Source organism: Poecilia reticulata, chromosome 9 (genome assembly GCF_904066995.2).
Source record: "Poecilia reticulata chromosome 9, P_reticulata-male-v2, whole genome shotgun sequence".
NCBI lineage: Eukaryota > Metazoa > Chordata > Actinopteri > Cyprinodontiformes > Poeciliidae > Poecilia > Poecilia reticulata.
Window position 1 is genome coordinate 30,327,802 of NC_088838.1, and position 25,367 is coordinate 30,353,168.

The 25,367-nt window shown below is 41.1% G+C and overlaps 1 protein-coding gene across 1 annotated transcript in view; it reads left to right on the forward strand.

Annotated features, from left to right (window-relative positions):
• The first annotated feature begins 326 nt into the window (after positions 1-326).
• eeig1a (estrogen-induced osteoclastogenesis regulator 1a) overlaps positions 327-25,367 on the forward strand; it is a 28,055-nt gene continuing 3,014 nt past the window's right edge. Inside the window, exons 1-11 of the mRNA XM_081610902.1 lie at positions 327-496; positions 576-872; positions 14,044-14,164; positions 14,994-15,023; positions 16,636-16,752; positions 17,776-17,822; positions 18,978-19,132; positions 20,482-20,592; positions 20,852-21,047; positions 22,340-22,461; positions 24,940-25,009. Of these exons, the coding sequence (XP_081467028.1) occupies positions 730-872; positions 14,044-14,164; positions 14,994-15,023; positions 16,636-16,752; positions 17,776-17,822; positions 18,978-19,132; positions 20,482-20,592; positions 20,852-21,047; positions 22,340-22,461; positions 24,940-25,009 (1,112 nt within the window). The 5' untranslated portion in view covers positions 327-496; positions 576-729. The remainder of the gene's footprint in view (positions 497-575; positions 873-14,043; positions 14,165-14,993; positions 15,024-16,635; positions 16,753-17,775; positions 17,823-18,977; positions 19,133-20,481; positions 20,593-20,851; positions 21,048-22,339; positions 22,462-24,939; positions 25,010-25,367) is intronic.

Here is a 25,367-nt window from a genome sequence, read left to right on the forward strand (position 1 = left end):
ACCCCTGTATGTGTGTGTGTGTGTGTGTGTATGGATTTAATAAGTTTCTTAGTCCTATGAACATTTCTGGCCGTACGGTGGCGCTGTTTCACTTAAAATTCTACTTGCTTTTCTCGTCAAGTTAGTGAAAATAAACCGGAAAAGGGGACATTGCTATTTAAGCAAAAAACAGAAAAAGTTAGCTTTAAAAATATTTAAGCAAATAAAACTCAGTAATAAAATTTAAATGTTACTTATCTCAGACGCAGAAACAGATGTGGTGTTTTGGTGTTTGGCTATGTTGAGAATAACCGAGTTATTTTAGATTTTGAGCCTTTATTCTGAAAGATTCCAACCGGAAGTTAGATAGCGCCCAGTACCAGTTTAGTTGATGCTGCAGCTAACAGCAAAGTTGTCTTCGGAACCGCAAAGAAAGGCGGTCTGGGTCTTCTTTTCTGACATTTTAATGTTGTCGACCTTCTGCTGGTGGGTTTCACAGAGGTCGAGATGAATCTAGGTGGGTTTCTCCACCCCTAACCTTCACGAACGTTTCCTCCGCAAACCGTTATTAACAGTTTGACTTGATTTGTTTCCAGATTTGAGCGCTGAATCCCGTCTGAAGGAGAAGAAACAGCGGAGTTCGCCTGCAAAATCCCTTTAAAAGCTTTCAGCGGTTTGTTTTTAGCTTCATCTGTTTTTACCAGCGGTTCGGTTAGTGGTCGGGTATAAGCGAGTTTACGTGGTGAAATCATGGCGTTCTTCGTGAAAAAGAAGAAATTCAAGTTTCAGACCCAGCTGACCCTGGAGGAGCTCACCGCTGTGCCTTTCGTCAACGGGGTTTTGTTCTGCAAACTGCGGCTGCTGGACGGAGACTTTGTCGCTACTTCTTCCAGGTACAAAAAAAACAGTCAGAAAAAAGTTGCAAAATGGCTTTTAAATGCTTAGATAATGGCGTTTAAAAGTCAGGTTACACTTTCAGATCTAGTTTTAATGAATTTTTGGAGGAATTCTGGGAATTATACACACGTGCTTTGAGTTTTTTTTTTTAATGTCTGCCTCAATCAGTATTTTGTCTTTTTTGTTCTGGAAACTCTTCCTAACAGTTCGCATATGGGCTGCTAGGCCAACTTAACCTTGCAATGACATTCAATTTAATAAAAAAATAAATAAATGCTTTATTTATACTAAGCAAAAGTTAACTCAATCATGTACCTTGGTGATGATCTCCTGTAGCAGTCTGTCACGCAGTGCCTCCGAAGAGGCTTCTGACTGAAGATTGTTGCTGTATGCGAACAGATAAATATCTGGCAGCAGAGATAATATTTTCCTATTCTGGAAAAAATATTTTCCAGAATAGGAACATGGGGAAAATTTCCCCAATGTAAATTTCCCCAATTTACATTGGGGAAATTCAGGTGTAACAGGGACAAAGTGAGAGAATTGAGGCATGTAGATTCACAAAAAGATGAAAGTATAAATATATATATGAAAATAAGTTAAGAATAAGATATTGTACAAAAATACAACATAAAATACTGTACAGTTATCCAAAATGGTGCACTTTGATCCAAAAGAATGTGCAGCTGATTAGGATTATAGTATAAAATGTAAAAAAAAAAAAAAAAGTGTATTTGCACATTAAAATCGATAGACTATCTAGAATAAGTAAAAATAAAACTGTGTAGTAATATTACAGTAGCATGTTCTGGATCAACAACACGAGTTGTTAGCACAATTCTCAGTTCCTAGCTTCTTAGCACTGTTATGATGCCCTTGTCTATTTATTAAATATTTTGCTGTTGCTCCTAAGAAAATAATTAAAAACAAAAACACTGCAAACTTTGACCCAACTAGTTATTAGGGTTAGTTAGTGATCACACTTTTAACACACTTTTCTTCGGTCTAATATTTACATTTGTTTGATCTGAAACAAAGAAATCACAAAGGGGCAAACACTTTTTTTTTCTCAATCTCCTGAGACTTCTTCACAAATTACATGTTGAACCAAAAATGTAATTTGTTGCTGTTTGTAGCAGAGAATTATATCTTCCTTACCATCCTGTTCATTTTGTGGTGGCAAGATAAATATGGATCCTCATCCAGCCTTTTTCATCACAGCTCCAGGTTTTTTTTTATTCTGCTGTGATTGTGTGTATTTTTACATTTACTCAAGTTGATGTTTTTTCTTGTGGTCCTTTCCTGACTTGTAATCAGCAGAAGAAAGCCTTGAAAAACATGTTTTCTTGTTTTTCCCACTTTGAAGAGTGGCTAAAACAGGAAAATGTCATATTTAGTTATTTAAAAATTACTAGTCACTAATCAACTTGAAAAAGTAAAACTTACATTTAAAAATGTAAATAGGAATGATCAGTTTTGCCACAAAAACCCCCACAATATAAATAATCAAACTTTTGAATCTTTTAACATTTTCAGTGAGATTATGACACTGCAATAGAAACTGAAGCTTATAGGGGTGACAATAAAGTGAGAAAAGCTGCATTGTTTGTTTCTTATTAATGTTATCCAAGAATACTGACACCAAGTTGTCATAAAAAGGTGAAACTAGCTGCAGGATTGTCTGGTTTTAAGTTTTCTTCTTTCCTCAAAGCTCAGTTTTAGTTTAGTTTGCAGGTTGTTGAGTTTTTGCAGCTCAGGCCGTCTATCGGAGAACTTTTACCTCTTGAGTCATGTTTAATCGCAGGGTGTAGCCATGTTAAGCCACCTCTCTGAATCTCTGCGCTGGAACCTCTCATGATCTTCCAGACTAAACACAGCTAAACTCGGCTCATAAGATCTGTGTTTACAAGCTTTTAACCTCCACTGAGATTAGCCAGATTGGGAAGATGACTCTCAGCTGGAAGATTCAGATCTTCCTCTGATCAGTTCCCAACATCTGCAGCTTTAGCCTCTTTTCCTGCCCTTGTCTTTGATTTCCGATATCGGATTTGTTGTCTGGAAATATGTTTGCTTTGCATCTTTTCACTGATAAAGTGACTGATGCACTGGAGAATGTTTAATGTTTGCGGTCTGTCTCCTAAGGAAGCACAAGCACAGTTTTAAAATCCGTAAACCATTGTCCCAAACAATTTCAAGCTGCAGAGGTGTCAATGTCAAACTCATTTTTATTTTGGGCCCAGTCAATAAAAATAAAAAGTGAAAACTGGATAAAACAGGAAATCATGCCACTAATTTGGTAGTATTTCACATATTTAAAACAAAAACAAATCAATAATTATTACAGACAATTATCAATATTGCTTATATTGTTTTTCAGCTATTTTTTCCAGCCCTAAGGTAAACCAATAGAAAATTAATCAATTAAATTTCAGATCTTAATGTTATGTGTTGGCTGGTTTCAGATTAAATCTGTCTTAAATATTTACCACCTGAAGCTGATCTGCAGTTTCATCAGGTCTTCGAATCACATCACATCTTTTTCCACGTAACCAAACTGCATCTGTGCATGTCGTGCCAGAGGTCGTTCTCCTCTCTCCTGGTTATGCAACAGCTCTGATTTCCCTCCCTCCCGTCTCCGTTATCATCTGAAAACAAGGCGCTCTCAGAGGAGCGAGGGACGACACAGGGAGGCTCGTACGCAGATTAGGGTTATGTCACCGATCTGACAAACGTGGTCTTTGTACGACGGGCCTTGTTCTTGCCGTGGGTCGCGAATCGGGATCGGCGATCCATCGGGCTGTGAAAGAGGGTCACATGTTGGGAATGTGACTGACTGGTTCTCAGGGAAAGTTTTGTTTGGCTCCTCTGATCTCAGCCATCAGTGTCACTCACTTCAGATAACGCAGCTGCTGCAGGAAAACACTCCAGATAATCCAACCGCACTCTTCCTCATTGGTTCTTAATATTTGCATCTTTGCCAGAGCGCTGAGGAAATGAGCAATAAGATGGTCGGTGTAAAGAATCTGTGAATCTCCTGTTGTATCCGTGGATGATACATAAAGGACTAATAATCTGATTTTTGTTTTCACAACATTACTTCTGCACCAGTTACTCAACAGGTTGTTGCTAGGTAACCAAAGAGCGAGCAAGTGAGTGAGTTGCTAGGTAACCAGTGAGTGAGTGAGTGAGTTGCTAGGTAGCCAAAGAGTGAGCTAGTGAGTCGATTCCACCAACCTAGCTTAGCTGGTAGTTAAGAGGTTGAGCAGCTAAAGACTTACCTCTGCCTACATCTCCCAGAATGCTGTGGGGTTCCATTGTGGCAGGAAGGATCTCTGTCTGTTGACTGCCATGACATGCTAATATGTCAATTTCTGAGCACTGGAGACGATATGTCACAGCAACATGTGCTGGATGACACCATCAGTTGTCGACAAGCACTACTAATCCACCTCGTTTGCTTTTGCTGCTCCTCTTTAAATCTGCCTGGTCGTATGGGTAGAAAACCCGACTCCTTTGTTGCGTACAGATTTAATCTTTTTATAGACTTTTGTTCACGAGGCATTGCCTTTTAGGTCAATTATTGCCTCTGGTTTTGGATGTTGTGCAGCTGTAAAGAGTTTTGCTCTTATTTTTTTAACTTTCAGATGGTAACCATGGCAACCAGGGTTTCTTTTACACCTGGTTGCAGCTGATTAGCATATCATAAGTTCAGATAATGCCACCAAAAAGCAGAGAAAGGAGGAGGAAGTTCAAATCAAATCTTCCATCCATCACAATCTACAACGACTCTTTGAAGATATCTGGATGATATTAGTTATGACAATGTTTAATTTCCCTTTGGAATAAATGAAGTATTTAGTAATTAAATTTAATTAACATGTGCTGATGGTATTAAGCTTAGCTTGTTCCAGGTTCACTGGGTAAGCAAAATGTCACTTTGTTCCCAGATTTAATTAGATTTTTTTTATTTCATTCACTCATTAATAAATATGAACAGTTTATGTAACTACTAAAAGAAATCATGAATGAAAAGTAGCAGAAAGAAGTCTAAACTTATATCTGCCCTTTTACATAAAATTAGCCAATCAACTCGGACCATTACAAGCACATTTCAAATGCACAACAAAACATCAGCTCATTTAACGAAACATTGCTCTTCATCATAGTAATTTTCAAATTTCTTTTAAAAGCAGAGATTTAGGACGTATTATCTCACTTTCAAGATTGTTCCACAAACTGACACCTTTAATTTAAAGGCGTCTTTTCATTATTGTGTTGTGAATCCAATTTTTTTTTTTACTTCAGTTCCTTTTAAGTTGTATTTCCTTTTATCTTTGCAAATCTGTTGTGAATTTTCCTTGGTAAAAGTTTTTATGCGCTTTGTATATAAATAGCAAAATATTGTACTCCATCAGTTCATGAAGTTTCAATAAGTTTAACTGTGAAAAGGTTCATCATTAGATGTGGGGGGGAAAAACTGTGACTTTGTCCAAGTTTTTAATTTTTTCGTATTGAATGTTGACGTCTCTGCTCCATATTCTTAACCGAACCCTCTTCCATCTTTTGGTCTGTTGAGTTTATAGAATTTGAAAGTAGATTTTACTCCACATGGAAAACATTTTAAAACTGAAGTTATCAGACATTTATCAACACAGGAAGGAGCCCGTTTCATCCAGTCGGCCACGTTCCCCAGCTGAAAATGTGCTTTCATTCTGTGCAGCTTTAGAAACAGATGGCCTCCATCTTGATTTGGCAGAAATTGGGCTCTGCTGTGACGGCGTCTTTCCATTATCAGCACTGCCTTTCTATTTGTCACACATTTAATGTTTACATTTCAAACATTTTATAGTTTGGTTTTTCATTCTTGTTGATTCTGACATCTCAACACTGAACAGTTTTGTGCAGGGCAGCTTGGCTGTGGGAGATAATTCTCTCTGGATCGGGGTTTATCGACTCTGTTGTGGAGACGAAATAAGAGCCAAGGATATTTTTATTGATGAAGTTTTATAAAGAACAGGAATGTTGGAGTGCTTAGGAGAGGGAACGGTTGGGTTTTAAGAGGGTGAGCACAGAAAGTGAAGATCTCAGAAGTGTGTTCACCAGAATTTATAAGCCTTTTTTTTTTTTTGGTGACATAAAGGCTAACTGTCAATAAAATCATTCTAAAACTTTTTTCCCATATTATTTGTGCAGTATTATCCGGCAGTATTAGTTGTGAAAAACAACCGAATCCTTCAGTCAGAGATGGCAGAGAGATGCAAAAATCAAAAAGATCTAAGGTTCAAAGGTCCCAGTCAGGAGAAGTCTACAAAAAAATGCACAGTATTCTTCATGAAATACTTCAGTGAAGCCTGTCGTTAATTGGGCTATTTATTTTCCAATGTGAAGGAAATAACATTTGGTCCAAAGCTTCTGAGTGTTTGCTAGAAAGTTGAAGATGGATTTAATATTTCAGCAGCACCAAGACTCCAAGTCCACTTCCAAATCGGCAACAGAATAAAATGTTTGTAATGGCCGAGGCAGAAATAAATCTAACAGAAAATCTGTTTGGTCACTTGAAGAAGAATGTGAATAAGATGTTGAGTTGGAGAAACTTTGTAAGGCCAAATAATGATGGACTTTGACAAAAGCAGACTGAATGTTAGCATCAAACCAAAAGGTATTTTAATAAAGTAGTGGATTAGGGTTGTAAACAAATTGTTTTGTTTTAATGCTTAGTGGCTGATATGAAATAAAGACATATGCATGGGTTCGTTCCGAGAAGGTTTTGACTCCATGAGTCGGGGGGTTTTAGGTAATGTCGATATATTTCCAATGTTGATTTGAAATGTTGGAAGCTTTGCAATATTAGTATTCAAGTAAATTAACATTGAATTCCTTACTTTTAAGCTGCCGCTCCAGTTGTGGGTTGCTTTCCGGTTACGTTTGTCGGGTTTGTTTCCCGGCAGCTTGTTCAGGATGTGCTTCTTAGGAGCCTCAGCAGTGCAGTGAACCTCTGGGTGGAGTTGGCACAGCGTCCGGGCTGTCTACTGTTGACCTTTTGGGAAAATTTAAAGTGTCTCTTCCCCTCCATCTGCAAAACACTGGGGAAGGTTTTGGTCTTGTTGGATGGTGAGCTTCTACCAATGGTATTTATAAAAAGCTGAGATTTTGTCTTTTTTTGTCATAATACAGTAAGAAAAATTTGTCAGTTTGTGTTCTTTAGAGTCTTTGTATGAACCTCAGTGGATCAACTTTGTACATTTTTAAGTTTTAGAGGTTTGGCACAACATTTCTGAGGTTTCGTCCCTGTTGGAGTCTGCTTTAGTGAATCAGTGGAAACAACCAGGAAGCCATCCATGGAGGTCTTTTGTCCCTTGCAGTGTTAGACTGGAGGAAAAAAGAGTCACTTTTTCCAAAGTCTCCAGACATAATCGAGTTTGTGCTTTAGTCCAGAGAGACGAGGAATGGGACTCGTAATGAAAAGCAGGAAGGATCCCAGAAAGGGAGCGAGAGTTTGTCAGGGATCAACCAGGACGATCCGCTTTTTCAGCAGCTGTTTCCTGTTTTCATCAGACTTTTCCAGTTGTGTTTTGATGGGACGTGAGGGAAGGTGAGTGGGTTGGTTTGGACTGGACCCGGCTGCTGCCTGAGCAGGTAATCAAAATGGACTTCCTTCCACACTGCAGCTTCCCAGGGAAACTGATTGTTAATGCTTCTCCGCTCCGTGTTTGTGTTTCTGCTTTGGATGAACCGGAGGAGAAACTTCAAAATCTTGATTTAGGTTCTGATGAGATGGAAAAACGTTAGATGGTTTCCCTTTTATTCGTCACACTAGCTGCATTTCCACCTCATATGTGCGCAAAACTTAGAGCTGGACAAAAATGGCTAGAAGCTTATCGATAATTACTCATTAATTTTCTGTTTTAAATATCTGGAATACTGCCAAACTGGTGGCATGATCTTTCCTCTTTTATCCACAGTTTTCACTCCACACTGTTTTTAAAAATATATTTTTAACCAGTTATGAAGCACAGTGGTGAAAATCTAAACAACAATATTATTGTTAATCCCAATAATTTTTGAGACAATTTCTCGGTGAGCTAAATTTGTCGTCCTGACTGGCCCAGCGATGATGGCCGCTAAGACTGAAAGGAGTGTTGGCGTTCAGTGTTTGACCCTGTAGTGTTTGGGAACATCCTGACTCCTCCCGTCCTGACGTCACCATCCCCGCTGCAGGATCTCTGCGCTCTGCTCTCGGGTCGTTTATCTGAGCCCCCAACGCGACCCGACCCGACCCAGCCGCGGCCTTCCAGAGCAGCCAGGATGGTAGATAAGGATCCCATACCGCCTGACATGATGAGTCATCACATGCTGGGGTCCAGCGTGGGGCCATCGGTCGTCACGGACAGCATGTTTACTTATCGCTCATTCAGGCCGGGGGTTAGTTTATCTTCTTCAGGCTGATCAGAGGGAAGAGAGTCAATTTCTGTTGAATATTCTGTTGGTTTTAGACTCTTTCCTCCTGGTTCAAACCAAGCAAAGCTCTGATAGATGGAGCCCAGACTTATTTACTGAAGCCTGTCTTTCCAGATTAAAGACGTTTGGTGTCAGGGAGGTCAAAGTAAACATGAATCCAGGAACTCAGGGGTGTCCAAAATGTGGCCCACTGAAGGATTTTGGGCGCCCCCAACATCAGTTCTTGAAATGAGCAAATCTGGTCTGCAAGCATTAGTAGTAGATGCAGATATAGGCCTGTCATGGTAAATTTTACTGGATGATTAATTGCAATAATGTTGTCATTTTGAGAACATTTTCAAGTAATATAATGGTAATGGCATAGATCACACATCCTCAAAGATCAATAAACTAAGTTCTCATGGACACTTAACAGTGGAACTGAAACACATGTCAAATATCCAAAATAAATAGACAAAACAACAGAAATTATAAAATGATTTACGAAGTCTCTGTAAGCAAAGTTGTCTTTCAGAAAATGGAGCTGGTTGAGACGAAAGCACCAAACTGAAGACTTCTGTCATCCAATTTTTGGTGGAAAGAAAGAAAGGAGAAAAAATGATAAATCATTTAGATGGAAATTATTGAGCTTGTTTAAATTTATAATGCTTTTTCAGGCAGTACGTTTTGTATTTAATGTTTAGCGATAGACCCAGTCAAAGCTGCTCAGCTTCTTATTGGTGAACTTGAACTACGCCATTGGTGAAGATTTTCCTGACTAAGCTTTTCCAGGAAGGAGTTTATATTAACGTGGGTCTCCATGGTGCCTGCCATTCTGACAGAAGATGCAGAAACTATTTTAAGATGCAGACATGGTTTCCTTGGAATTTGCTCCATGCATTTCTCTGCAAATCGCACAAAGATCAGAAAATAACAACCAACAAAACAAAATGCCATTCAGGAGACTAGGAGAGAGAACAAACCAGCAGTTAAGCCTCTATGAAAGGACAGACAAGACTTTGTTTCCTAAAGTTTTTCTGTAAAACTCGGGGTTTCTAGCTGCGTGTTTAGGCTCTGGATGGATCAGTAGAAGCCTTAATCCTAATCCATGCCTCTCCCACCACATCCTGTTTAATTACTGTTCAGCAAAAGATAAAAAATTCTTTACAAAATAAATTAGTTGCATGTCAAACCTTGTCCTCTTTCACCATTCTTCCAACATTGCTATTATCATGTTATCTCTTAAAATAAACACTTGCTCAAATCATTTTGTTTTGTGCTTTCAGTTAAATTTGCTTCTGTAAATATTTTCGTTTTGATGAGTTGGAACTCACTCACCGCTGCAGCTCTGATTTGCTTTCCTATATTACTCATTGAAGGGAATTTCCATTTCCATATTTTCATGATGAACTGAGGAAGTCCTCCCTCTTCCTCTTCCTCAGTAATTAACCCCACAGTCAACATAAAAGACAACCGTGAGAGGAAAAACCTGGATTTAAATCTACCAATTAAAAAAATTAATCTCTTCTTACAGTCAAAGCAACATGATAACTAGTTCAGTGCAGAAGCACTCATTCATTCACCGCCGTTTTCCAGCCGGAAAAATTGAAATAACTTCTCATAACTTTGGTATTGAAGGTTAAGCGAATCGACATAATCAGAGGAGAAAGTAATTTTTAAAATTATGTCTGAATCTGCAATGAAGGAGGAAACTGTAGAAACTGAAAAAAGAAACAAAATAATAAGTGTTTTGTTTAGTTTCAGGGGGAAAGTATCACATAAATTCCTGTTGGCACAATAAATGATTTCATAATTTACTTTTTTTTTTTAGTTAATCAGAGTTTCTAGGAACTACAGACTGGTTCTTGTTTCCCATGGGTATAAATATGGTGTGACACAGAGGTCAGTTTCTTTTAGCCAGTTGACACTAACTGGACAAGGAGTCATATTTATTTTGGCACCACACACAGTTTGGGGAGAGTAAGGCAGCTAAAATAAGTCTCAGAAGCGCATTGTGGAGGAACTAGAGCATCTTGGAGACACCAAGTCTCCACAACAACCATTAGCTGTTCTATCATGCAAAATTTACATTTCGCACACTTTTGTACTTTCATTTGGGATTTTACTGCTTCTAAAAACAGACCAAGAGCTTAAAATATACACCCAGATGATTTTTTGGCAATAAGTTCATGTTTTATGATGTCTGAAAAATGAGCCATTTCAAAAACCTTCTGAATGTAACGTCACAAATCAGCAGGGCTCTGCCCATTTCCTAGCAACCCAGCAGAGCTCCAGCACATTTGGTCAGTGGTTTTACTGCTGCATTCGCTGTACAATGGTTACTGAGTTACTATTTAGAAACCACTTGCTGCATTCTTATTTGTTGTGCAGGAGGCTCCACTTCTGCTTGTCAATGGTTTACAGTTGTATGATTGTCTGTCTGCTTGCAGTCATTTTCGCATGTGAGTGTAAATGTTGAGTTAGGGGGCGTGGTCAGCAGCACTGATTTGGATTTAAAGTAACAAGAGGCCCTAAAACAGCTCATTTTGATCTGATCAGACTAAAATCTCATTATCCAAGAATGAGTATTGTGCAAAGAACGTAACGAACATGTTCAGTATAACCCATAGATGTTTCCCAACTTGTTCAAAGAAGCATAGTAGGTCACCTGATTCAGCTTAAACCTCTGACTGCACAACTACTGGTAAATGTTTCCCCACAATCTCCTCTGATGTTAAAAGCAGAGAGCAGAATTAAGGGTGGCAAACAGCTGAAAAATAAAGGGTCGGTGTGAAGGGTCTCCTCCTCTTCCTCAGAGCTGCTGGCAGCTCGTCGATGGATTTCAGCGTGAGGTTTCCATGGAGCCTGAACAAAGCCATCTGGACTGAGGAATGTGGTTTGGGAACGCTCTGGCGTACATGCTGCGGAGCGAAAGCGTAGGGGTCCTGATAAGACCTGGGAGTGTGTGCGTGCGTGCTGTTGGGTTTTAACTTCTTCTCAGAAACTCGCTTGTTTCCCGGGAACAGCGGATCATCAAACAGCCTCCCAAACGAGGGAAATTACATGTCCTTTTATCTTAACAGGCCTGTTTTAGATTTGAGCTTTTGTTTGTGGGCTTATTTTGGTTTTAATACGTGTATACCCGGACTTCAGTTTATTTAATTTCATTTCATTTAAAAATGGAGGTTTAAAAATCTCATGGATCTTTTTATAAATGACAACAGCATGTGCTCTTAGAGAGCTACATCTCCAGAAAACAATTAAAAGAACTTAAAGACAAAAATAAGCCTGCATCCGACCATGATTACGTTTCCTTCCACTGGCAGGCTGAGACTACAACAACCTGGAGTACATTTCCTCAAGTCAAGTTCCTCAATGAACCGTCTGTAACGTAAAAACCAGACGGTTTTTATGAGTAAAATCTCCTCTTCTCACTGACAGATCTGCTCCTATAAAATCTAAGGCATTTAAATGCGGCTCATGATTCAGCTGTGATGCGTGACTCTAACTGGTTAAAAAAGTGAGGAAAGAGCAGAAATGAGGAGGTAAAAATCAGTGCGTGTTGTTGGGAGAGCTTTGGGGATAATGAATAACTTGAAGGGGGGAAGGGCGTGTTGAGAGCAGCTGCTGCTGCAGAGCAGCTCAGCCTGTTCATAACAACTTCCAGTAGAAGAACCTCGACAGGACAAGGGTTCACTCAGCACGTCTTAATGCTCAGTTACCATATTTTTGCTGAAATCTGGTTGTTTTAAGCATGGCTAATCATGCTACTAATTAAACCCAACAGCAGTCAGACCTCTGTGAGAACCGTTTACATTCCCAAAGCGGCTCAAATGCACAGAAGAAGAACGTTAACGTCACACAGCAGCGCGTTGTTTACAAAGTACTAGTAGATGGAGCCGTTTATAGATCGATTTTAAAGTTATTCAGCAATGTGAGCCAACAGCATCGTCACAAGATCATAACTAGGAGGAAGCTAAGAAAAAGAAATCATTACTGACTGCAGCGTCTGCAGAGACGTCTGTTTGGATGTGAAGTCAGACACAAGAGTGGTTGGATTATGGTGTGATGCGCTCCAATGACACAAACGTCTTTTATAAGTTCATAATTATAATTTTCAGCCGTTGTTTACGTCCAAATTTACCGCATTTTTCTGGTGTAGAATTATGATGCGTCTCTCACGTCAATGACGGATAAAAGGCAACAAAACACTTCAAAACGGTGGGTTGCAAATCCGATTTGCCATGGAAAAGTCAGATGTATAAATGAAAAACAACAGATTTGTATTGCATTTGTCTGATGTGTGAACGTAGTTACAGTTATTCTAAAGGTTGCAGTCTGTCATGTGAATGATGTTGTTCCCCATTTATTTGAAGATTCTGACTCAAAATGAACCAAATTAAATCAACATGGTTACAATTTTGCTTGTGGTGGGCTGCAGTCTGTAGAGAGTTCAGTCTCATGATTTTGGTTTTTGTTTTTTTTTCTGCAAAATTTCCTGTCACTTCTTTATCCAAGCAGCCAGTTTCCTGGGATCCCTTTTTACTGACTTTTTTTTTCTTTTTTACAAACTTTCTATCCAGTATCTGGCCTTTATCAAGTACCTGATCTTATTTGAGCGGCATCATTTGTGGGAAGATGAAAGTTAAAAATCTAAACATATATTTCTTCAGTGGAGATGTGCGTGACACGTAGTTGGAGAGAGAAGATTTTATATTAATAAAAAAATGTATAAAAATAAAGGAGGGAATATTAGAGGGGAATACAATACATATGAGGGATTCTGTTTGTCTTGTGCAATGATGTGAGATCAGATTTGTTGTGGCTTGGGTCTATAAATAAACTTATGGTAATTTAATTTTTACATTTTTCATCCACTTTCCTTGGATTTTTAATCAATTATTAGGTTCTTTTCCACTGTTTTCATTAGAATATTCCAGGGACATTAAATTATTTTAGGATTTTAGCTGTTTTGTCTTTTAACTTTCTGTCAAAATCGACTGAATTTGATCAATAACATTCATCTGCTGTAGTGCTGATTTAGTTCAACTCTTTGTTTTTGGTTTTTCCTTATTGTGTTTTTTCACTTTGTGTAAAGGATTAGTTACCAGCTGTAAGCATGTAGAGTCACTGCTAATTAAAACACGTTTTCTGCTGGTTTGGCTTTAAATGTTCAGGTTAAGCTGAGTAAACACCAGGTTTCCAGACATGAAGGTTTTTCTTGCTTTGAAGATATCAGGTGGCAGAAAATCAAATTTCCGAGTTTTCCACATGTCACATTTTCCACTCTGCTCATAAGGATCCGAAGCTGCTGCAGCGGTTTGCAGGACCTGCTGATCACATTGGTTGTTGTTTTCAGGAAGGAGGTTTGTTTTCACACAGATTGACTGCTTCCTGGCTATCATGATGAAATGCTGTCGCTCACAGGCTTTTCTCACCAGGGTTGTACAAATCGGTGTACGCTGGATCCTTGACAAAAGGCCACAAGGTCGCAAATCTCCACTTCAGAGTGTTTTAAATGATAAATTATATTTTATGTTTTGAGCTGTTGATCTCGGCTCCATCATGACTTAATTTCCCAGTTAACCTCCTGATTATCCCCAGAGGGGAGTCACTGACCCGTTGGGCGATTACAGGAAGAATTTAAGCTTTCGTGTTTGTGTGATGGAGAGAGAAGAGATATTCTGAAAACGGTTCCTAAAACGTTTTTGTTCCTTTCCTTCCTGACAGAGAGGAAGTTCATGAGAACTGTGTCCGCTGGAGGAAGAGGTTCACCTTTGTGTCGAAGATGAGCGCCAACCCTCACACCGGGGTGCTGGATCCGTCCGTCTGCAGGGTCTCCGTCAGGAAGGTACGACCCACAACGTCAAGAGGGAGGGAGACGATTTCTCACCTGGTGTTTCACTTTGGAGGGAGATTCCGTTTTAATACGGTTTTATGGGCACTGGCTGAGCCATGCTGGGTTACACACTGTGCTGTGGATTTTTACATCATATATATATAAATCTGGTGTTTAAATACTACCAGGGTTTTACAGGAATGTGTTCAGGTTTCCTGTTTAAGCTTTTCTAGAAGAAATAAACAATTTGGATAAATAGTTGTTTTTCCCCAAACATTTTACAAACGCATGGAATAAAAAGTCCATCCACCCACTCATATTTTACGTCCTTGTTTACTGACTTATTCATCATCTCACCTCCTTACTTGTATATTCACTTGTTTTTTTACTGACTTATTAACTTGACTTCTTATTTACTTACTTACACTTTTGCTTGTTTTGCTCCATTTTTATCCCTTTACTTATTTAGTTCCTGTCTTGCCTACGTCAGAAACAATCAGGAGTTTTGACTCTGTGAATTTGTTGTAGATGTTCTGCTGCTCGGTCTGCTGGAGCACTGTGTTGACTTTCAGTCGGTAACAGCAGGTTTGGATCTTTTTAGGCAAATGTTTCAGAGACACTTTAGTGCAGATGCTAAATCTTTCAACCTGCTCATTAAACTCCACAGCAGGAGACGAGTGCGTGCGTGCGTGCGTGCGTGCGTGCGTGCGTGCGTGTGTGTGTGTGTGTGTGTGGTCTCCGCCTTTCATTTGATCTATTTGATTGAAGGCCTGTAATTGGAAGCTGACTTAATCAGAACTGAATCACTGGGTTCATTACTGTCTTCCTGTTTTCCCTGCAGGAACTGAAAGGAGGAAAAGCGTATTCGAAGGTAAGAGTTCCTGTCTGCCTCCTATAAACGCATAGAAACAGTTACAGATGGGCCCGTGTCCCTCCTGTAAACCTTAACGTCACGTCATGTAAATATTAGCATTTCTCGCTGCGCTTTCACGAGTAAAACCTCCTGCTGGGTGCAAACATGAATCAAAAACCTGTCCGCCTTGCACTCACGCTTGCCTGGAAGCTGGGAAAACATCCTGGCAGCTCCTCTCTGAGCATGACGCCTCCGAACAGATGAGTCACGTCTCATGAATGCAACAAGGTCGATCCCCGCCTGGACCTAAACTCACGCCGACTCATGGATGATGTTGCACGACAGGAACCGCTTCCTCTGTTTCTGCCCGCTCTCCTTTTGGATTTCCTTTAGTTAAATTTACTCCACTTCCCTCCTTAGAGGTTGCACCTATGAAAACAGAAGCTCTGCTAAAGAAAGGGAAACCTGGGGAAAGAAGAATGGGAACGTTCAACTTTAGCCCAGTTGATTGGAAAAAACAGAACGTCCAGCGTGGATAACGATTCCACCTGGAGGTTGAAGTTAAGGTCGAGCAGATGAGGGTCTTATCTGAGGTATTTGTGTCAACACTGGAATTTAGAACCTCCTGACCTACACTTCAGAGGTCAGAGGTTTTAAATCGAGCAGCGAGCGCCACATTCTTGGCTCGTGAGAACTTTGACAGGTCAAGATTTATCCGGCAGAAAGCAGTTTGAGTTGGAGGAGCAGATTGGGTCGGGGTCTCCTGCTTCATCACCGGGATGAAAACTGGGCCGTGAAATTACAAGTTTTATAAGACTTGAGTTTTTTAGTATCGGCGTCTGCTGATGTTAGAAATTTTTTTACGTAAAACTGGGCTGATAATTAAATACGTTTTAGGAGCCAGTTTTATCTCTTAGTACCTAAATTTACATCCAATTTTATAAAGACATTACTTGTGTTTTTTTTTTATCAGTCAGATGTGAAATTAGTGTGAATTTTGCACCTACATTAATATAAATGTGGTATGATGCTAATTAGATTCACTAGGCACTTAAGGAATGAAGGGCTTTTCATTTCCAATATGTTTAACTTATTGATGTTGCTAACGCTCAACAAGACTTTGAAATTGAGTCAAAATATGAGTTTACACAACCATTGCTTTTTCATTATTAGTGTTTTAAACTTCATATAGAAGCAACATATGGAGTCGTGACTCGCCCCAACAGCTGCTTTTCTTCTTCTACTGTAGATTAAATGCAACATGACAGGCGTTGTCCCCACTGCTTCAGGCTCTCACCAGATTATGTTATACAAACCAGACACTGTAAATGCTTTGAAGGGGAATTAGTCTCTCCACTTAGTCTGAGCAGGAAAGTAACATGTTCCTGTTTAATTCCAGATTTAAGATAAAGATGTCTTCAATGTTAAAAATAAACTCAAGTGGTTCTTTTCGCTCCCTGTCATGAACTAAAACTAGAAGTGTTGCTGTTAACGAAGTGAAATTGCTCTGGCTGCTAAACACTGGGTGTCACAGGATTCTCCCGTTTTCTCAGCGTGTGCCTGAAATAGATGGCAGTGAAAGCCTCCATTAGTGAATCTAGAATTAACTAAACTCCTCTTCCCCCCTCAGCTGGGCTTCACAGACCTCAACATGGCCGAGTTCGCCGGTTCCGGCTCCACGGTGCGCTGCTGTCTGCTGGAGGGATACGACACCAAGAACACGCGGCAGGACAACTCCATCCTGAAGGCAAGATGGCGGACGGACGGCATGAAAACCGAGCTTGTATAAAACGTTACGGCCTCGTTTATATAGCTGAACAGGAACCAGTTTGATCTCTATCATGTTAAACTGATGAAAGAGCTCAGTCTGGACTGGTTTTCTGGACCAGACATGAAGCTTTTTTTAATTTAGAGGGCCTGAGCGTGCCTGATTATAAAGATAAAATGCCTTGGAAAGTTTGTCAGATAATTCTTTGAGATTTTAAACCATGTGTCGGTTAAAGCTGCAGTACGTAACTTTTGTTAATTTTTCTATTTATTTGTTAAATTTATTATGTCATGGCAGATGATTGATGAAAAAAATATAGCCTCTTTATCTTCTCCCAGTTTCCCAATACTAACTACAGAAATATACCACTCAGTCAGAAACAACCAATCAGTCACAGGAGGAGGGTCTTAGCGCTGTCAATCACTCTCATGCTCACCTCCTCCTACCACAACTGTTTTCACGGATGCTAATGCTAGTAGCATAGCCACCGATGATGACAGATCAATGGTTTTCCTGTATCAGAAAGTTGTTTCTCCACCATTAAAATGTTTTTCAGCACCAGTCAGAAGAAGTTTCAGTTGTTCATTTTAGTCTTTAATAGATTTTAAAATGAGTTTAAATTCCTAAATACTTTGTAGGATAAAAACCTGAAATGGTCTTGCAGCAGTCAGACGGTCTCCATCCATTCAGGGAGGAGTCTGGGGCTCTGCAGCGCCACCTAGAGATCACCAGTACACTCTGCTCCGAAGCCAGTCCAGTCACATGAGCTTAATGCATGTTCGGGTTTATTCTGCAGAGTTTCACTTTCTTTGACTAGAACGTTTTGTCTTCTGCTAAGAAACGTATTTCTGCCCTACAAAAAACACAAAACTGCATGAACTGATTAATAGAAAAATACATTTTGACAAATATGATTAAAAAACAACTTTTATGATGTCAGGAAAGTGAAATGGAAGAAGTTTCTTCATCTGAGCCATTGTTTTTTGTTTTTGCATCTTACAGGTGATCATCGGAATGACTCTTCTTTCTGGAGATCCGTGCTTCAAAACGTAAGTAGGAGCATAAATTCAGTTTTTCTCTAAAGAGGCTGGAACCAAATCCTTCCTACTGCCTTTTTAAACTAAAATTTTAAAACCATTTAGGTGATATTTTTACTGTTACCCCTCCAGGTGTGTCTGAAACATTTACAGAACTCGTTGGTTCTGCTGACGGCCTTCATTAATCTGATCACAGATTACATCTGCAGGCGGCCTGCGGAAAATAACCTGCAAATTTACCTGAAAGTAAACTTAAGCTGCTCTTGTTTCTCTCTCAGAAATGCATTTTGTTGATTAAAACACCAAGACATCAGACATCCTGCTAAAGAATCAAACCAGTCCAGATGTTGATGTTTTGAATTATTTAAGAGCAGAAATGGTTTCTGGTTCTGGTTCTTACTGGGTCTGTTCTGGTTCTTACTGGGTCTGTTCTGGTTCTTACTGGGTCTGTTCTGGTTCTTACTGGTTCTGTTCTGGTTCTTACTGGGTCTGTTCTGGTGCTTACTGGTTCTTACTGGTTCTGTTCTGGTTCTTACTGGGTCTGTTCTGGTTCTTACTGGGTCTGTTCTGGTTCTTACTGGGTCTGTTCTGGTTCTTACTGGTTCTGTTCTGGTTCTTACTGGGTCTGTTCTGGTTCTTACTGGGTCTGTTCTGGTTCTTACTGGGTCTGTTCTGGTTCTTAATGGTTCTTACTGGGTCTGTTCTGGTTCTTAATGGTTCTTACTGGGTCTGTTCTGGTTCTTACTGGGTCTGTTCTGGTTCTTAATGGTTCTTACTGGGTCTGTTCTGGTTCTTACTGGTTCTGTTCTGGTTCTTTCTGGGTCTGTTCTGGTTCTTACTGGTTCTGTTCTGGTTCTTTCTGGGTCTGTTCTGGTTCTTACTGGTTCTGTTCTGGTTCTTACTGGGTCTGTTCTGGTCGAACAGTAACATCCAGTGTGAGTAGAGTGTAGCAAAGTGAAGACATGCAGTTTTCTGACATTTCTTCTGTGTCTTTTTGCAGGATTTAAAGGTAACGATCAGATTGTTCCTTATAATCTGAAGCATTTGCTGAAACAATGACTCATTTTTTCCTCCGTATCTGTTGAGGCGCAGCCAAACGCAGCAGCTCCCTCTGCTCCTTTAATCTGTTCCAGGCTGATAAAGCTGTTTTGTTTTTCCCCTCTGCAGCGCTCCAAGCACAGCAAAGTCCATCTCCATCCCCGGACGGGAACACACCCTGCAGCTGGACTGCAAGGGGGAGGGGACGGCCGAGGGAACCGGGCCAGCTGGAGGGGTTTCTCTGGGCCGGGCCTCCAAGCCTCGGCCTTCCATCATCAGCTCGGGTGGGAGTCGCTCCTCAAAGCCTCACGTTTCAGCAAAAAGCAGAGAAACGGCTGTTTTCAGCCGGGTTTCACTCTGACATGGAGTTCAGTAGAGGAGAACCTAGTTACTGTAAGCAAAGGTCATCAGACTTGACCTCAGCGAGAAAAATGGCAAAAACTGAAAATGAGAAAACATTTCTGAAATGTTTAATGGAAAAAAAACATGCATTTCTAAAACAAACCAAAACATTACAGATATGACGTCATCTGCTGGCAAATTACGGCACGCAATAATCCATAATAATCTGTAAACGCTCGTCTACTAAATGGCGTCAGCAAAAGTTGGGCTAAAACGGCAGAGTTAGTTATTGTTCATCAATAATTTAAACATAATCACAACTCATTGCTTTGACCTTTTTGAATTCTCCACCTTACAAGGTAAAAAGGACAAAAACATTATGATTAACTGTTTAAACCTAATCTAAAACTTAATAACAGCTGATGAAACCTAGAAGCTGTCCACGCAGGCCTTATGTTTGTCCTTCAGTCTTTGGATGAGCTCTACTCGTTGTTCTTCTGTATAACGACTAGCAAAAACACTGTAAAAACTAATTTAAATTAACTGAACTAGACAAACAAAACGTCACAATGAAATAAAACTAAAGTATAATGAAAAATCCCAAACTTTTATATCCCTGATGTAAACAAAGCTTTGGTAGAAGTTGCAGAAATGTTTTGTTTACGTTGAGAAAAAGCATCTTTAATATCCCACACATGGCAGGCTGAGTGGCTGCATTAACTTTTTCATTATTTTTATCTTCTAAACTTAACTAAAGAATGTATTTAATCTGAAACTTTTCATTAACTGCACATTAAATCTAAAGCCCGTTTTTTCTGGATGTTTAACTCGGGATTTTAGCTCCACTTGCAGAGATTTTTTAAGGGATTTGAGTTTAATAATCAAATTTCCTTTAAGATTCAGTAACGTATATATATTTAAACGAGGTTTATTTCCAGGTACAGATAAGTTTTTGTTTTTTAGCCATGTAAGGTCAGTGAAGACATTTAAAAACTTTCCCCAAATTGTTTAAAATCTGAAAATGATGCTTAAAGGACATAAAAGCCTTTAAAATGGAGTTAAAAACTAGATTTTTAGCTTGTTGTGGAAAAGAAAAGGAACCTCTCTGTTTAAGTTTGAAACCTTTTTGTGTTGAAGTCAAACGGTACTTAAAGTTTTATAGTGAACAGAGTAATTATTTTAACGAGTTGGTTAGAACCGGGCCGGTTCTCAGTCTGGGTTCTGCATTCCTGAGGCCGATCGCTCGTTGTTCCCACCTCCACTGAGCTCACTGATGCGTTTGCTCCTTCAGGCCTGCTGGACGACTCCGAGCCGAACCAGAACCACTCCGGTCCGGCAGAAGTCTTCCAGTCCGGCCATTCTCGTAACTCCAGCTACGCCAGCCAGCAGAGCAAAATCTCAGGTAGGAAAAACCAGGGATTTTAGTTTTAATCTTCTCACTGTGTAGAGTAATGTAATTAATCCACCATGTCACTAAGCTACAAACATAGATTAAATATTCCATCTCTCTGCCCACTTTTTTATGTAAGATGTTTATAATGTGAACAACTTTGTATTATGTCTTGATAAACCAACAAAAAAAAAATGGAAATAAAAATAAACCCCGATCAACTTAAGCTGGTAACTTAAATCTCCTGGTCTAATTTCTTCTTCTTCTGCAGGCTACAGCACCGAGCACTCCTGCTCCTCCAGCCTGTCGGACCTCACGCATCGCAGGAACACCTCGACAGGAAGCAGCGCCTCCGGAGGCCTCTGCTTCACCGGCGACCCGCCACCAGAGGGCGACAAGGACGCTGGACGTCCGGAGAGACCCCCCCGCCCCCCGCGGCCCGTTCTGCCCCCAAGCCGACCCCTGAGGTACGGACTCAGAGAAGAGTCCGAAACACAGATAAAACAACGGGTCGCTTAATTAACGTTTTAATTAACTCTGTTTATTGCGCTGCTACAAACCGACTTTGATGGACGAGGAACGTGAATCCTCCCAAAATGTCTTCCAACAGATTGTTTTTCCTGGTTCAGTTTTTAAAAATGACATTTATTTGTATTATAAAGCAGAGATGCACAAAATACTGGAAGTTTGTCGTCGTCGTAATTAGTTCTGCAACTAACGATCAATTTTGCAATTGATTATTCTGTCGATTAATTGGATAAAATAATTGGCACATTCTGCAGATTAACCACTCAAAACCTTTATATACGATGTTAGGAATACATAAAAAATGCAAATAAATAAATATTGTAGCTCCTTTTTTATTGTCTAAAATGCAGTAACATGCCAATCCTTTAGATTACGCTCGATAGTTTGTAGCCAAAGATGCTTCAGCAGCTAAAAAAACCTCCTAACATCAACATGTGAAAAACTCAGCCGTTTCTGCAGACTGGACATCGATACAGTGTAGAGCTGATCTGGTGATTATTGTTTGGGTTAACTGATTAGTAATTGGTGCTTAGTAGATTTTTTACAGAATTTTCACCATGGGAAGCTAAAAAGCCTCTTGAAGAGCTTTGAGTAGAAAATATTTAGACAAAGCTGTTTTTTTTATAAAATTCAAAATGTATATTTTTTTCTTGCAGTTTTTATTTATTTAATTCTCTGTGTGTCGTTTCTTCAGCAAATTCCCCTTTTTAGTGTCTAAATACTCCAGTAAATGTTTATTACTAAATTAGTTGACAATTATTTCAATAACTGATTAATCACAATTAATCTGCAGAATCACTTCATGCATTACAAATGGCAAAGAACTGCCTGTGTTAAATCTGCATGTTTTTTCTAAAGTTTGGGCTTAATATCTGCTCTGGTGTTCTTTCAGAAAATGGCTTTTTTGAGTTTGTATCCTCCAGTTAATTATTCATTCACTATATTAGTTGATGATTATTTTAGTAATTGATTAATCTGGTTAGTCATTGCAGTGTCACTGTACGCAGCGGAAATATCAAAGAACTGCCTGAAATAACGTTTGCATTCAGGCTCCGGACTCCCGATAATTACAGGAGTTGAAAACCGGAATGACCTGCAAAAAGCTGAATTCTCCTCTAAAAACATCTTGTTTTACCAGTTGAAACACCAGACGTGCCTTAACGTGTGGCCATACAGTCATCCGTGTTGGCGCTGCCTCAGCAGCTAACGTGCTGTTTGCTCTGTACTTCAGGAGGAAGCAGGACTCGGTGGAGAGCCACCCCACCTGGGTCAACGACACCCGCATCGATGCCGACGACATCGTGGAGAAAATCGTCCAGAGTCAAAACTTTGCAGATATCAACCACACCGAAGGTACAGAGGGAGCGTTTCTCTGGCTTCAGAGGAGTTACAGCAGCGTTTGCAACACGGTTTAATCTTTCCACACCATCACTGGAGGGTTTTAGATACGAGAGGGTGGAGCGTGTCCCAAATGTCACAACTCTGATGAAACTCAAACTTTCAACCCGCAGAACTCCGCCTGTTGCAAGACTTCTCAAACAAAAGTGATCCAGTTTGATCCAGTCCAGGCTGGATTTAACACGACTGACGGCAGAGATTTATGTAGTTATAAAATAATGGCTCCATTTTAACTAAAACCTCTGATTTTAAACTTTCTTTCAGGAAAATGTGTGGAAGCACAGAGTGGATATTTTCTACATATCCTTAGTGGTTTTATTCCAGATATCTGATTCGTTCCTCATCTCGAGATATGATTGGTGTGTGTTGAGCCTGATTCTCGTTTTTTCAAGAAAACCATCTGGAAATTAACTTATCCCAAGAAAATCACTGGGAAAAGATTTATGCAAAAATGTTGGCTCTCTGGTTCCTCTTGACACTTTTCTTCAAAAATCAGAGTTGGAACTGCCCCCGATGTCCATGTGATATTGCAGAGTCGCGTGAGCCAACAGAACCCTACAACATCCAGAGCCTTAAGGAACTCCAGGGACAGTTCCCCTGGATTGGCAGACTGGGGTGGTGGTCCCCCTGTTTAAAAAGGGGGACTGGAGGGTGTGCTCCAATTACAGGGGGGTCACACTCTTAGGCCTCCCTGGTAAGGTCTATTCAGGGGTCCTGGAGAGGAGGGTCCGTTGGATAGTCGAACCTCGGATTCAGGAAGAGCAGTGTGGTTTTCGTCCTGGTCGTGGAACACTGGACCAGCTCTACACCCTCAGCAGGGTCCTGGAGGGTTCTGGGAGTTCGCCCAACCAGTCTACATGTGTTTTGTGAACATGGAGAAGGCGTTCGACCGTATCCCTCTAGAGGCCCTGTGGGGGGTACTCCGGGAGTATGGGGCACCGGGCCCTTTGATATGGGCTGTCAAGTCCCTGTGTGACCGGTGTCAGAGTCTGGTCCGCATTGCCGGCAGGCAGTAAGTCGGGCTCGTTTCGGGTGAGAGTTGGACTCCGCCAAGGCTGCCCTTTGTCACCGATTCTGTTCATTACCTTCATGGACAGAATCTCTAGGCGCAGCCGAGGTGTTGAGGGGATCCGTTTTGGTGGCCTTAGGATCACATCTCTGCTTTTTGCGGATGATGTGGTCCTGTTGGCTTCATCAGATCGTGATCTGCAGCTCGCTGGAGCGGTTCGCAGCCGAGTGTGAAGCGGCCGGGATGAGGCTCAGTGCCTCCAAATCCGAGGCCATGGTCTTGAGCCGGAAAAGGGTAGAGTGCCTTCTCCGGGTCAGGGGGGTCGTCCTGCCTCAAGTGGAGGAGTTTAAGTATCTCATGATCTTGTTCACGAATGAGGGAGGAAGGGAGCGGGAGATCGACAGGCGGATTGGGGCAGCGTCTACTGTGAAGCGGGCGCTGTACCGGTACGTCGTGGTGAAGAGAGAGCTGAGTCAAAAAGCGAAGTTCTCGATTTACCGGTCGATCTACGTTTCCACCCGCATCTATGGTCATGAGCTTTGGGTCATGACCGAAAGAACGAGATCACGGATATAAGCGGCCGAAATGGGCTTAATCCGCAGGGTGGCTGGGCTCTCCCTTAGAGAGAGAAGCTCGGTCATCTGGGAGGGACTCAGAGTAGAGCCGCTGCTCCTCCACGTCGAGAGGAGCCAGTTGAGGTGGCTCGGGCATCTGGTCAGGATGCCTCCTGGACGCCTCCCTGGTGAGGAGTTCCGGGCACGTCCCACCGGGAGGAGGCCTCGGGGAAGACCCAGGACACGCTGGAGGGACTATGTCTCTCGGCTGGCCTGGGAACGCCTTGGGATTCCCCCAGAGGAGCTGGAAGAAGTGGCTGGGGAGAGGGAAGTCTGGGCCTCTCTTCTGAAGCAGCTGCCCCCGCGACCCGACCCCGGATAAGCGGCAGAAAATGGATGGATGGGTGGAACCAGAGTTGGTCTCACTGGATTTTATTTAGGGGCATCAAAGTAAGGGGAACCAAGTACAAATGGCCACCAAATATGGAATGTTTTTTCTCCCCCCAAACTTTGTTTTTTAACAAATTGTGCAGTCAGACTCTCACTACATTGTTCATATAAAGCAGGTTGTACAACTTTCTTTATAAGGTATGAACCAGCAGCCTCCACTCACAGCAGAAGCATGGAATGTTTTAATTGTAAAACTAAAAAAAGCAAAAAAAAAAACATGAATTTTCACTTCAGTATCTACTTTAGCAAAATGTTCCAGGTCTCTGAGCACATTAGCAAGGTAGTAAATGCATCATTGTGTGTAAAACATGTTGGTTGCAGAAACTCATCAGAGAGAAATGAAAGCTTTAGAAAAGCTTCAGCAGTGAAATATGCTAACACCAGTTTCCCTGCTGGTTTCTCTCTGTTTCTGGCCTCCAGACAGCAACCTGCGCCTGTTCGTCAGCAGAGACGGAACCACGGCGCTCAGCGGCATCCGACTGGGAAACAGGTGACCTTTCCTGCTCTCCACTCATCACACTTTCACTTCATTACCACCAGAGAGCAGATCCAGCAGAGGATGCAGCTACAGCTCTGTGGCTAAAGCTGTGCGGCTACAGCTCCGAGGCTAGAGCCGTGCGGCTACAGCTCCGAGGCTAGAGCCGTGCGGCTACAGCTCTGCGGCTAAAGCTGTGCGGCTACAGCTCCGAGGCTAGAGCCGTGCGGCTACAGCTCTGCGGCTAAAGCTGTGCGGCTACAGCTCTGCGGCTAAAGCTGTGCGGCTACAGCTCCGAGGCTAGAGCCGTGCGGCTACAGCTCCGAGGCTAGAGCCGTGCGGCTACAGCTCCGCGGCTAAAGCTGTGCGGCTA